Here is a 14,153-nt window from a genome sequence, read left to right as displayed (position 1 = left end):
TAAGGGAAGAGATACTGTAGTATGTGTTATTCCATTATAGGAATATTATATATGAAAATGTGTTTATAAAACTACAGTATATTTTGCAATGTTGAGATGTAGACCTCCTAGTATTACCAATAGTGTTCAAAACATTAGGAACACTTACTAATATTGAGTTGCGCCCCCTTTTGCCCTCAGAACAGCCTCAATTCATTGGGGCATCAACTCTAAAAGGTGTCGAAAGTGTTCCACGGAGATGCTGTTGACTACAATGTTTTCCACAGTTGTGTCAAGTTGGCTAGATGTCCTTTGGGTGGTGGACCATTCTTGATACACATTGGAAACTGTTGTGTGTGAAAAACCCAGCAGCGTTGCAGTTCTTGACACACCCAAACTGTTGTGCCTGGCACCTACTACCATACCCTGTTCAAAGGCACTTAAAACATTTGTCTTTCCCTTTCACCCTTTGAATGGCACACATACACAATCCATCAATTGTCTCTGCATGGAGATACCATGACCAGATCCTGAGGCCAATTGTCCATTCATCCTCCACCATCACCTCATGTTTCCCCATGATAATGCACGGCCCAATGTCGCAAGGATCTGGACACAATTCCTGGAAGCTGAAAATGTCAGAGTTCTTCCATGGTCTGCATACTCACCAGACATGTCACCCATTGAGCATGTTTGGGATACGCTAGATAGATGTGTATGACAGCGTGTTCCACTTCCCGCCAATAACCAGAAACTTTGCACAGCCATTGAAGAGGGGTGGGACAACATTCCACAGGCCAATAAGTTGGGTGAATTTTGGCCGATTCCTCCTGACCGAGATGATGTAACGGAGTCAGGTTTGTAGGCCTCCTTGCTCGAACACACTTTTTCAGTTCTGCCCGCAGATTTTCTATAGGATTGAGGTCAACTTTGGAAGTGTGCTTGGGGTCATTGTCCATTTGGAAGACCCATGTGCGACCAAGCTTTAACTTCCTGACTGATGTCTTGAGATGTTGCTTCAATATATCCACACAATTGTCCTCCCTCATGATGTCATCTATTTTGTGAAGTGCACCATTCCCTCCTGCAGCAAAGCACCCCCACAACATGATGCTGCCACCCCTGTGCTTCACGGTTGGGATGGTGTTCGTTAGCTTGCAAGCCTCCCCCTTTTTCCTCCAAACATAACGATGGTCCTCATGGCCAAACAGTTATATTTTTGTTTCATCAGACCAGAAGACATTTCTCAAAAGACATTTCTCCAATCTCTGTCCCCATGTGCAGTTGCAAACCGTAGTCTGGCTTTTTTATGGCGGTTTTGGAGCAGTGGCTTCTTCCTTGCTGAGCGGCCTTTCAGGTTATGTCGATATAGGACTCGTTTTACTTTGGATATAGATACTTTTGTACCCGTTTCCTCCAGCATCTTCACAAGGTCCTTCGCTGTTGTTCTGGGATTGATTTGCACTTTTCGCACCACAGTACGTTCATCTCTAGGAGACAGAACGCGTCTCCTTCCTGAGCGGTATGTCGGCTGCGTGGTCCCATTGTGTTTATACTTGCATACTATTGTTTGTACAGATGAACGTGGTACCTTCAGGCATTTGGAAATTGTTCGTCCAAGGATGAACCAGACTTGTGAAGGTCTTGTGAGGTCTTGGCTGATTTCTTTGGCTTTTCCCATTCAAGCAAAGAGGCACTGAGTTTGAAGGTAGGCCTTGAAATACATCCACAGATACACCTCCAATTGACTCAAATTACGTCAATTAGCCTATCAGAAGCTTCTAAAGCCATGACATCATTTTCTGGAATTTTCCAAGCTCTTTAAAGGCACAGTCAACTTAGTGTATGTAAACTGCTGACCCACTGGAATTGTGATACAGTGAATTATAAGTAAAATTATCTGTCTGTAAACAATTGTTAGAAAAATGACTTGTCATGCACAGAGTAAATGTCCTAATCGACTTGCCAAAACTATAGTTTGTTAACAAGAACTTTGGGGAGTGGTTGAAAAATGAGTATTAATGACTCCAACCTAAGTGTATGTAAACTTCCGACTTCAACTGTATAGCCCTTGGTTCACTCCCGACCTGACTGCCCTTGACCAGCATTAAAACATCCTGTGGCGTTCTGCATTAGCATTGAATAGCCCCCGTGATATGGAACTTTTCAGGGAAGTTAGGAACCAATATACACAGGCAGTTAGGAAAGCTAAGGCTAGCTTTTTCAAAACAGAAATTTGCATTGTGTAGCACAAACTCAAAAAAGTTCTGGAACACTGTAAAGTCCATGGAGAATAAGAGCCCCTCCTCCCAGTTGCCCACTGCACTGAGGCTAGGGAACACGGTCACCACCTATAAATCCACTAAAATTGATAATTTCAATAAGCATTTTTCTACGGCTGGCCATGCTTTCCACCTGGCTACCCCTACCCCGGTCAACTGCCCTGCATCCCCCACAGCAACTCGCCCAAGCCTCCCCCATTTCTCCTTCACCCAAATCCAGATCGCTGATGTTCTGAAAGAGCTGTAAAATCTGGACCCCGACAAATCAGCCGGGCTAGACAATCTGGAGCCTCTCTTTCTAAAATGATGTACCGAAATTGTTGCAGCCCCAATTACCAGTCTGTTCAACCTCTCTTTCAGATCTTCTGAGATTCCCAAAGATTGGAAAGCCGCCGCGATCATCCCCCTCTTCATAGGGGGAGACACTCTAGACCGAAACTGCTACAGATCTATATCTATTCTATCCTGCCTTTCTAAGGTCTTCGAAAGCCAAGTTAACAAACAGATTTCCGACCATTTAGAATCCCACCGTACCTTCTCCGCTATGCAATCTGGTTTCAGAGCTGGTCATGGGTTTACCTCAGCCACGCTCAAGGTCCTAAACGATATCAGTACCGCCATCGATAAGAGACATTACTGTGCATCCGTATTTATCAACCTGGCCAAGGCTTTCAACTCTGTCAATCACCACATTCTATTCGGCAGACTCAACAGCCTTGGGTTCTCAAATGACTGCCTCGTCTGGTTCACCAACTACTTCTCTGATAGAGTTCAGAGTGTCAAATCGGAGGGCCTGCAGTTTACCTATAAAATGGGCTGATGGTGAAATAGACATACTCGGTATTTATATCACAAAAGATATAAATAAGCTCTCCACAATGAATTTCAATAGAAAACTTGTAACAATAGACAAGATCCTGCAACCATGGAGAGGTGAATACCTGTCTATTTATGGAAAAGTTTTGCTTTACCTGGGAAGCTAAACCAGACCAAATAAAAGGTGCCTATCTATATAATGAGTATGAATTGGGTGGGTTGAGATGATTATATATTAAAGCACTAAACCTCTCTCTAAAAGCTTCACTCATTCAAAAGTTTTATTTGAACCTTAAATGGTTCTCAAGTAAATTACTAAGAAAAGCTAATCTATTGTTTAAAAATTGCCTTTTTGCCTTTGCCTCACTCTTTTTCGAACAAGCATTGCAGAGCTGGCTACATTTTCAATTTCATCACCCTGAAAAGATAGAACAAATATTATAATAAATATTATGGCTGAACATAAATGCGCTGGTTGATAAAATACCTGTATTTATGTGAAAGATGTTTGAAAAGGGTATTTTGTTCTTAAATGATATTGTAAATTGAAATGGTAGAGTTATGTCCTTCATGGAGTTATCAGAATTGTACGGGAAGGTCTGCTCAAACCAAGAATACAACCAATTGATTACAGCATTACCCCAAAAATGAAGGAGGCAGGTGGCAGCGGGAGGAGGTAGGGAACTGGTCTGTCTGCCCAATATAAAGGATCAAAACTGGTCTCAGGTTCAGGAATAGCTAAAAATGATCTTTGATCTAAAATTGACCCTAGAAATAGTACTGTTAGGAGATCTTGAGAGACCGGGTCAGTCAATTACTAATATACTAATACTCTTAGTAAAAGTATTTGTCTTCAATTCGCAATCTGTGGATTCTATTCGATTAGATCGATTGAAATTGTACGTTAAACATCACAGCATAGTGGAAAGATATGTGTTGCGTAGATACCCGGAGTGGGGGGCCAGCAGAGATAGATGGGATGGGCTGAAGGAAGCTGAGGGTTGGTATGTGGAAGTGGAGACAAGTGGGAGTGGAGTTGCTGTGTGGGAGATAGAATGATGGTCAAAGATAAAAGTAAAACATTTAAAATAATCCAAATAAAACATAATAAAAAGTACATTTGAATGACACTAAGTGGCAGTGTTTTTACAAATAATGCTGGTTTGCCCGAGGCTGGTGCAGTGCAGGTGTTTGTACACATGCATATACACACACTCTCATTCAAATAAACACATACAAGAACACACATACATGTAATAGTGCCAGACATGCACACAAACATATACAGTTGGCATTGCTGTTATGATTTTAGTTGTCCTTGATATCTTTTGTTTTACATTTATTTTTATAACATTTTTTTAAATGCATTGTTGCTTGCTGTTTTCTTCTGTCTTTTCCTTTTTTCTATTTACTTCATTCTCTTGGTTGTTGGTGCATTGGGGGGTTCTTGGGGGTGGGGAATGGAATTAATTGTATTTTTTTTTTCTTCCTGGGGGGGACTGTGGGAGGGGTCATGGGACAGCTATTGGGGAACTGTGGGGGGATCTTGGAGGGTTCGGGTTCACATTTTTTGGCATGGTGGTAGATCGGTCAACATGCACTTGAGCAGGGCATTGACCCTGGATGCTTCTGTGTGTCGCTCGGAATGAGAATCTGTTGGATGACTGGTATGATGTAGTTGTTGAGCAGCTTCACTGCAAGCATATTGTATGTTTCGAATATTCAATAAAAAAAATAAAAAAATACCTTGAAGTTTGTGGAAATGTGAAAGGAATGTAGGAGAATATAACACAATAGATCTGGTAAAAGATAATACAATGAAAAAAAAACGCTCTTTTGTATTTTTTTTTACAATCATCTTTGAAATGGAAGAGAAAGGCCCTAATGTATTATTCCAGCTCAGGTGCAATTTAGATTTAGGCCAATAGATGGCAGCAGTGTATGTGCAAAGTGTTAGACTGATCCAATGAACCAGTGCATTTCTGTTCAAAATGTTGTATCAAGACTGCCCAAATGTGCCTAATTTGTTTATTAATAACTTTTCATGTTCAAAATTGTGCACTCTCAAACAATAGCATGGTATTCTTTCACTGTAATAGCTACTGTAAATTGTACAGTGCAGTTAAATTAACAAGAATTTAAGCTTTCTGCCAATGTCAGATATGTCTATGTCCTGGGAAATGTTCTTGTTACTTACAAGCTCATGCTAATTGCATTAGGCTACGTTAGCTCAACCATCCTGTGGAAGGGACACCGATCCCGAAGACGTGAACCCTATCAGTCACAAGACCCCAACAAAAATGGGCTTTTCATTTATCTGACTTTCATTTATTGGCATTTAGCCTCATAATTAAGTGTTTTACCATTTATTTGCAGGACAACCAGGGCTACCAAGTATAACACAAAACACATTTTAGGAGACCTTTAAAATATTTTGCAGGTCTTTGAAATATTTTGCAGGTCTTTGAAATATTTAGCAGGGCTTTGAAATACAGTATTTCACAGCCTTTTACCAAACTTTGCAGAATATTACCAAACTTTGTAGAATTTTAAAATATTTGAAGCCTTTTACCAAAATTCACAGCCTATAATTTGGAAAGCTGGTTAACACCTTAGGGAAACCGTAAAAAAAAACAGTAAAAAACGAAATCTTCCCATAGGCTTTGTCCAACGAATCATGGTGGATTTAGTGCCTACAAAAAGACGCCATTACTATTGTCACATAGTTTGTAAACCCAGAGGCGCAACATCGCAAGACATTCGGAAATCATTGCGAAACAGACCAAGCAGACCAAGCCCGAGATTTGGGCTTTGAGAAGTCAATGAGAGAAGGTAAAAAATTCTTCCTAATTTTCTTGAAATCTAAAAGCACAACCTAGATTCGAGCCAAAGCGACAAACTGACACCTTTTCATTTGTCAAAAACAACTTTATATCGAAGGAGGGCCTTTGATTTGACACATGCGCAATTTGGCATTTAAATGAACATCAAAACAAATCCATTCAAAGGTTATTGGTCACATACACGTGGTTAGCAGACGTTACTGTGAGTGTAGGGAAATGATTGTGCTTCTAGTTCTGACAGTGCAGCAATATCTAACATGTAATCTAACAATTCCACAACAACTACCTAATACACACAAATCTAAGTAAGGAATGGAATAAGAATATATACATATAAATATATCGATGAGCAATGACAGAGCAGCATAGGCAAGATGCAATAGATGGTATAAAATACAGTATATACATATGAGATGAGTAATGCAAGATATGTAAACATTATTAAAATGGCATTATTAAAGTGAATAGTGATCCATTTATTAAAGTGGCCAATGAATTCAAGTCTGTATGTAGCAGCCTCTCTGTGTTAGTGATGGCTGTTTAACAGTGATGGCCTTGAGATAGAAGCTGTTTTTCAGTCTCTCGGTCCCAGCTTTGATGCACTTGTACTGACCTCGCCTTCTGGATGGTAACGGGGTGAACAGGCAGTGGCTCGGGTGGTTGTTGTCCTTGATTATCTTTTTGGACTTCCTGTGACATCAGGTGCTGTACGTGTCCTGGAGGGCAGGTAGTTTGCCCCCGGTGGTGTGTTGTGCAGACTGCACCACCCTCTGGAGAGCTTTGCGGTTGTGGGTGGAGTTGCTGCAGTTGCTGTACCAGGCAGTGATACAGCCCGACAGGATGCTCTCAACTGTGCATCTGTAAAAGTTTGTGAGGGTTTTAGGTGACAAGCCAAATTTCTTCAGCCTCCTGAGGTTGAAGAGGCGCTGTTGCGCTCCTCTGTCATTGTCACAGCTGTGCATATCCCCCCTCAAGCCGATACCACGACGGAACTCAAGGAACTTCACTGGACTTTATGTAAACTGGAAACCATATATCCTGGGGCTGCATTTATTGTAGCTGGAGTTTTTATCAAAGCAAATTTGATAACAAGGCTACCTAAATTCTATCAGCATATTGATAGAATACTACTGCTACTCTAACTTCCGCGATGCATACAAGGCCCTCCCCTACCCTCCTTTCGGCAAATCTGACCACGACTCCATTTTGCTCCTATTTGCTTCCTATAGACAGAAACTCAAACAGGATGTACCCATGCTAAGAACTATTCAACGCTGATCTGACCAATCGGAATCCACGCCTTAAGATTGTTTTGATCAAGCGGACTGGGACATGTAGCCTCAGAGAATAATATTGACGTATACGCTGATTCGGTGAGAGAGTTTATAAGGAAGTGCATAGAAGATGTTGTACCCACTGTGATGAGGTACAAGAATGGTGACTGGGAATATGGCCGAATACAAACAGTGTAGTTATTCCCTCCGCAAGGCAATCAAACAAGAAAAATGTCACTATAGAGACAAAGTGGAGTCGCAATTCAATGGCTCAGAAACGAGACGTATGTGGCAGGGTCTACAGACAATCACGGATTACAAAAGAAAAACCAGCCAGGTCACGGACACCGACGTCTTGCTTCCAGACAAACTGTAGCCGATTTAGCTACTTCAGGACATCAACACAAGCAGACCAGAAATAGACAAGTTTTTCTTAGGAAGTTATTTGATTGGTGTGAAGTCAAATCCAAACTGGCCTCCCTTGGAGGTTGTTTTGCTGCACCAGTACAACCCACAGTTGAGCTCAGCTCAATGCTGATTGGCTAATTATTTCTATTTTTTAACAGGGGAGGCCAAATGCTTTTGCCATCAATCAAATGCTACGGGGGCAACATGTTATACTCTTTCGGTCCAGACAGCATCAACTACATGGGCTACACATACTGAGACAGAGGGGTGCTGTTTCCCTTGCTCGGATGATTTCAGCCTCTTGCGAATTGACAAAAATATTAAAACACAGAGAGAGACGAAAAATGAATAATAATTATTTATATATTTTTATTGGTCAAATATTTGGAAAGCCTGGCTTCCCTTCGCATCCATCCATTTGCTATTGCTCTCTGTTCAGGAAGGCCCACACAAATCTGTCCGTAACATCCCTTCCCATGAAACAGAAAAGACACTCTGTCCTGCTGAGTTTTGATCAGGGTTTGGAACCGGTTCAAGGAACAGAACCAGAACCGAGAACGAAAATGATCTATTCTGTTTTGAAAGATAACCGTTATTTTAAAAGAATGGGAGCCGGTTAATAACATTATTTTACCTTCCGGGCATTTTTTTCCAGTCCCACAAAAAAAAATACAACAAAGTGCCCATGCAAAGCCCTCACTGTCACTCAGAAACATATTCCAGTGACTGCCTGCCACCTGAAGATTTTTGCCTGTGTGTGTGTGTGTGTGTGTAGGCTATCTGCCCTCCCCCTCTCGCTGACGTATGCATAGTCTACTGTAGCTGCTGATGTTACAGGCGTGATTCAGAAATTAGGGAGAGAGATTTTTTTTTGAGAACAATGGATTATCTTTTTCAACGCTAGTTAAGTATACTATAGTTATCATGTTTCACATTGGATTTATTAACTTCAAAAAAGTAAAACATGTTTTTATTTGATTTCTGGTGCCTCTCTGCACACACATTAGCAGAGATATACCCATATACTGGGCCGTATGCACTACCCTCTGTAGTGCCTTGCAGTCGGAGGCCGAGCAGTTGCCATACCAGGCAGTGATGCAACCAGTCCGGATGCTCTCGATAGTGCAGCTGTAGACCCTTTTGAGGATCTGAGGACCCATGCCAAATATTTTCAGTCTCATGAGTTAGTTAGGCTAACTCTCTGATGTTCAAAAGACATTCAAAGTGCCTTCATGGAAGCCGCTCCTCCGTAGGTATAATTCTGTGGTCCTAATTCAGGTCATGCATGTCATAACAACAAGATGCCCAGCGCCTCATGCCCACTGCTCTCCTCACCTTAAAAATTTCAGTCGTATGTCACACCCTATACTACACTTGTCTGTCCAATGTGTGTACGTACATAGCTTGCACGGTCCACTGCTCTATCCATTGGTGAAGAAATGTAATGTTGAGCTAAATGTAAAAAATATATATATTTCTGAAGTTTAAAAGGGAACAGAATAGAACGTTATTTTTTGGGAGGTTTGAACCGGTTCAGAATTTTACTTCGCTGGTGGGAACAGTGGCACAAAAATAATGATGGTTCTGTTCAGAACAAAACCAACCCCTGGTTTTGATGCAGTCTTTACCCGACAAAGTCAGGTTTGGATGTCAGTTATCCCGTGAGAGCTTTTGTCCCGAACCCATTAAGATGTTTTAGGTGCCAAGCTTATGATCATGTTGCAGCAGTGTGTAGGAAGGAGATTCCTAGATGTGATAAGTGTGCAGGAGGGCATGAGACAAAGGAATGTGTAGTATCGGTTGAAAAAGTTGTGTGTGTTAACTGTAGCGGTAAACAGAACGGAAAACGCCGCACACTGCTGCTCATGCTCCCAGGTGATATTTATTTATGACAACATTTCAACCCTTAGGTCTTCATCAGGTATCCATCATATACAATTGATACCTGATGAAGACCTAAGGGTCAAAACATTGCGTTTTCCTTTCTGTTTTCGATGAGTTTGCCTACAACTCCAGCACCTGCGGAAAGTACCTGGATTTGCATATGTTCTTCAGCTTTTGTAACTGTAGGGGTACACATGGTGCTGGAGATCCGAAGTGTCCAGTTTTAAAAAAGGCAGGTTGAGGTTGCCAGGATCAGAGTAGTACAGAAGGTGTCGTATGCTGCGGCACTGAAGAGAGTAGTAGAGGGAGATTGGTCCAGGGCGAGGGATCCTAAGAGGCTCCTTGTGAATAAGCCAAGGCCAATAGTTAGCGTTCATAGCCATGGTTATCAACTTTACCGCGGAAATGGAACGTATATCACATAACAGTAGATGATGTGGTGGCAGCTGCAGAAAAGTACTTGGGTGTATGAGATTTTACTGCAGAAGAGTTGGCCTGGTGTTGGATCAGATGGAATAGTGGTGAGGTTTTAATGGGTGTAGTTAAAAAAAAAGTATTCTTTATTTAACTAGGCAAGTCAGTTAAGAACAAATTCTTATTTACAATGATGGCTTACCGAGGAACAATGGGTTAAATGCCTTGTTCAGGGGCAGAACGACATATGTTTACTTTGTCAGCTCGGGGATTCGATCAATGCTCTAACCTTTTCTTTTTTTTCCACCTTTATTTAACCAGGTAGGCCAGTTGAGAACAAGTTCTCATTTAAACTGCAACCTGGCCAAGATAAAGCAAAGCAGTGTGACACAAACAGCACAGAGTTACACATGGGATAAACAAATGTACAGTCTATAGCACAATAGAAAATCTATATACAGTGTGCGCAAATGGAGTAAGGAGGTATAAGGCAATAAATAGGCCAATAGTAGCGAAGTAATTACAATTTAGCAAATTAACACTGGAGTGATAGATGTGCAGATGATGATGTGTAAGTAGAAATACTGGTGTGCCAAAGAGCTAAAAAGTAAATAAAAACAATATTCAACTAACCTGCCGCCCCAGGTTAGGCAGTAGGTCAATTTTTCTTCCCTTTTCCCAGTCCTTTTTCCTTTCCCCTTTTGTGTCACATCGTGTAATGAATTCGCACTCCAGAACAGTAGGCAGAAACACCCGGACAGATAAGAGAACTACAGTAGATGACTAGGAAGGCTGCGACTGGCCCCACACTCCAGTACAGTTGGTGGTGCTGTATACGCCGTTCAGTTGGTTGCGATCGGTCAATACAAATGTAAAGAAGAAGAACAATTCTTTCCCACACTGCAATGCGTCAATAATTTGATAATGTACCAAAATGGTGAGGAGTTTCTATGTGTACATCCATTTATTATATTTGTATGGTGTACATATGATACATTTTGTGTTGCAGTGGCTTTTATTATTATGCAGTGTTTCCTGTAGGTAGCTAGAGCCGAAAACACAGACAGGAAACTGTATTGGGCTCAAGGCCTTTGAGTGCTAGCACTGCCTAGCTCGCATTATTTTCAGTTGGCTAGCGAGCTATAGTAGCTATATGCTTATGGCCAACGTTAGCTAGCTAGCTGTATACATATTATATTGTTGTAGTTGATATTGGTAGTTAGGTAAAGGTCTATACGTATCCCACAAAAATGCAACCCAATAGCCCATGTAACACCACTATGCAACAGTAACCTGTTGAAGTTAGCATGCAAACAACTAGCAAACTAGACAGGCAGGATATAAGCATGTTTTGTGACCACTGACACGAGCCCAAGCAGAGACCTTAGAGGATAATAATCTATGACCCAAGCATTAGTTTGAACAGTTACAGCCAACAAGTTGAAAAAGGTAAATGTGCACATTGAACTAGCTATGGCTATTGACATTGTGACATGATTATTTTTAGACACTGATCTACAAGGCACTGATGGTTCAGGCATTCTTGGGGGCCCTGATGTACGCAGACGGATCCCCATTAAGCTGATATCCAAGCAGCCAGTCAGAAACAAGGCTGTTAACCACTCACAGAGACCCTTAAGCAGACTGCCCTCCAAAACCCAGTCTAATGATGAAGGTAAGCATGATGGTGGCTTGAAGGAGAGAGAAGCACATCCAGAATTGCCATTCATGCCAATTGTATTCCTTAATGTTCTAGAGGGCTTTGGGTTCAAGCAGGAAGATAGATTTGAGCGCAAGTCTGGAGATGCGTTAGGCAACCAGAGGAGGTTCCCTCAGCCCGTGTTCTGGGACTACAAAGTAAGTGTCCATTCTCTATATTTCTTCTAAAACACGGTTACTCCTCTAATTTGTTGTGACCCAAAATAACGCTATCATGATGTTGCAGGCTGCATATTGTGTGTATTCTTTCAGAGACAGCTAAATGTGAAAATATTAGTTTTGTCTCTTCAGCTGAATCTGGTTGGCAAAAAGGACGACACGCCAGTTCATTTCTGTGAGATATGTGGCCTTCCCATAAAGCTCTATGGACGCATGGTAAGTTTATGCCTCCTTCCCTCACTAGGAATATTTCTGTAAGTAACTATAATCCACACTCTTTATTCATTCATTTGTATGCCTTGACACCACAGTAGGCTGGTGGCACCTTGATTGGGGAGGACATGCTTGTGGTAAGGACTGGAGCGGAATCAGGGGAATGTTATCAAATACATTAAACACATGTTTCCATGTGTCTGATGCCAATCCATCTACTCTGTTCCAGCCACGAATATGAGCCGTCCTCCCCTCACCAGCCTCCTGTGCTTGACACTTGGCGCTCATGTGTGCTAACATTGTTCCTCCTCCACAGATTCCCTGCAAGCATGTATTTTGCTATGATTGTGCCCTGCTCCATGAGAAGAAGATGGAAAAGATGTGTCCAGGGTAAATTGCCTCTCATTCGATTATACTGTACAAGTTAAATTAGTCATGAACTGTTGTGAGCTATCTCCCTCACATTGTGAGTGCACAGTCTAGTCTCTCTGCTAAGTCTCAAAGCATGTGTTGATGTACTGCGTGTGTTGTCGCTGGCTCCACTTCCCTTACTAAATCCCTGAGATTAGTCTCACCCTATACAGCTGCACAGATCCGGTCCAGCGGATCGAGCAGTGCCTGCGGGGCCTCCTCTACATGTGCAGCATCGTTCCGGGCTGCAAGCGCACCTACTTGTCCCAGCGCGACCTGCAGGCCCATGTCAACCACCGACACATGAGGGCATCCAAGGCTGCAGGAGGGGGCATTCTACCACGCCTTGAGCCCTTGCATCCACAACTGGCCTCAGAGCCACCTGACCACTTCCGTCGACTACCACTGCCCCCCTTGGCCAAAGGACACCCCCTCATACCCCCACAGCTGCAGGGACACGACCCCTATGGTCAGCCCCCTCCCGCCTCTCCGTCAACCCCCTCCTCTGAACTGGGCCCCTCTGGTCTCCATCGCCCCCCACTGGGTCAGGAGACGTTCCGCATTGCCACGTTGACTACTCGCAAGCACAGCAACCTCATCACTGTGCCCATTCAGGATGACTCTGGGGACTCGCCCCTTCCCCAGTCTGCCCAGGGCATGCCCCCTCCCCACCAGCATCAGGGAGACTACCCTGGCCAGCCCCACCACCTGATGGCCCTCCCACCCCAGCAGCAGCACTACGGCCCACCCCCTCAGCCGCCACCCACCCTCAGCCACCCTATGCAGCACCTGCCTCAGGGCTCCGGGACGCCTCATCTGGTCTACAACCAGGTCCCTCCCATGTCCTCAGGCCTGCCTCCTATCACCCCACCACCCGGACACATCATGGGCCAGATGCCTCCCTACATGAACCACCCACCTCCCCCAGGCCCCCTGCCCCAACACAGTGGTCCTCCTGTTAACACGCCCCCTCCCCACCACTACAATCCAAGCTCCATGCAGCAGGATCGGGGCACTCTTAGCCCGCCCTTTAATCAGCCCGGGGGACTGAGCCCAGGGATGTGGCCAGCCCCCAGGGGCACTCACCCGCAACGCATGCCGGGGCCCCCACCCCATGGCCAGATGCCTGGTCCTCCCCAGCACCCAGACCAGTCCCGCTACCACCCTTACTATCAGTAACCTCACCCACAAAACCTAGTTCAGAGTTCAGACATTGCATTGTGTTGATTAGTTTAAATATGGAGCCTATATGAGTGAGTGGAACTAGTGATAACCTGTATACTCACTTCAGGTTTTCTGAACATCTCAATAGATTTTAGAAATAATTTCTATGTTTTTGAATTCTCATCAAATTAATTGTGAAAGACTGAACTTAATTTAGTTTTTCTGAAATCAACCCTTATTCAGACACATGGAAATGTTATTTTGTCATTTTCCAAATATGTAATGCCTGGTGAATTTTTCAATGGGATAGAATTTGATTAAATGTTTGGTTACAAAAATGATTTAATGTCTTTGGTACATTGTGTGGAGGCATTGGCCATTCATATTTTGGGTGAGATGTTAAACAAAATGAATGTACTGATATGAAAATAATGATCAAAAATACCTGCCATTTCTGAAATGTAAGCAACTGAGTTTTTTTTTAACCAAATTGTATTACAATAAAGGTTATATACCCCCGTTTGATCATGTTATTGTGGAGGACCTTGTAGGCGTATATTTTACACTGCCGGAATTTAGTGGATTGT

The 14,153-nt window shown here is 42.9% G+C and overlaps 1 protein-coding gene across 4 annotated transcripts; it reads left to right on the top strand.

The window, feature by feature from the left end:
- Positions 1 to 5,832: 5,832 nt before the first annotated feature.
- LOC109867543 (E3 ubiquitin-protein ligase Hakai) lies at positions 5,833 to 14,085 on the top strand. 4 transcript variants are annotated; one of them, XM_031801629.1, is made up of 6 exons: positions 5,833 to 5,909; positions 11,408 to 11,575; positions 11,657 to 11,757; positions 11,911 to 11,994; positions 12,308 to 12,381; positions 12,561 to 14,085. In XM_031801629.1, exons 1-6 carry the CDS (start codon positions 5,900 to 5,902, stop codon positions 13,579 to 13,581), a joined length of 1,458 nt encoding a protein of 485 aa, XP_031657489.1. In that variant the 5' UTR covers positions 5,833 to 5,899; the 3' UTR covers positions 13,582 to 14,085. The 4 variants fall into 4 exon arrangements, with proteins under 4 accessions (XP_031657489.1, XP_020312336.1, XP_031657488.1 ...); XM_020456747.2 differs by lacking the exon at positions 5,833 to 5,909 and adding an exon at positions 10,729 to 10,837; XM_020456748.2 differs by lacking the exon at positions 5,833 to 5,909 and adding an exon at positions 10,795 to 10,837 and having other exon boundaries at positions 11,897 to 11,994.
- Positions 14,086 to 14,153: the final 68 nt, after the last annotated feature.

Source organism: Oncorhynchus kisutch, linkage group LG22 (assembly GCF_002021735.2).
Source record: "Oncorhynchus kisutch isolate 150728-3 linkage group LG22, Okis_V2, whole genome shotgun sequence".
NCBI classification, from domain to species: domain Eukaryota; kingdom Metazoa; phylum Chordata; class Actinopteri; order Salmoniformes; family Salmonidae; genus Oncorhynchus; species Oncorhynchus kisutch.
The sequence above is the reverse complement of the archived record's forward strand: the minus strand, read 5'-3'. Positions and strand labels throughout refer to the sequence as shown.

Bases quoted from the DNA above. Each gene is read 5' to 3' on its own strand.
- LOC109867543 (XM_031801628.1), top strand. The intron at 11,758-11,910 runs GTAAGTGTCCAT...TTGTCTCTTCAG, and splicing joins CCGTGTTCTGGGACTACAAA to CTGAATCTGGTTGGCAAAAA. The intron at 11,995-12,307 runs GTAAGTTTATGC...CCTCCTCCACAG, and splicing joins TAAAGCTCTATGGACGCATG to ATTCCCTGCAAGCATGTATT.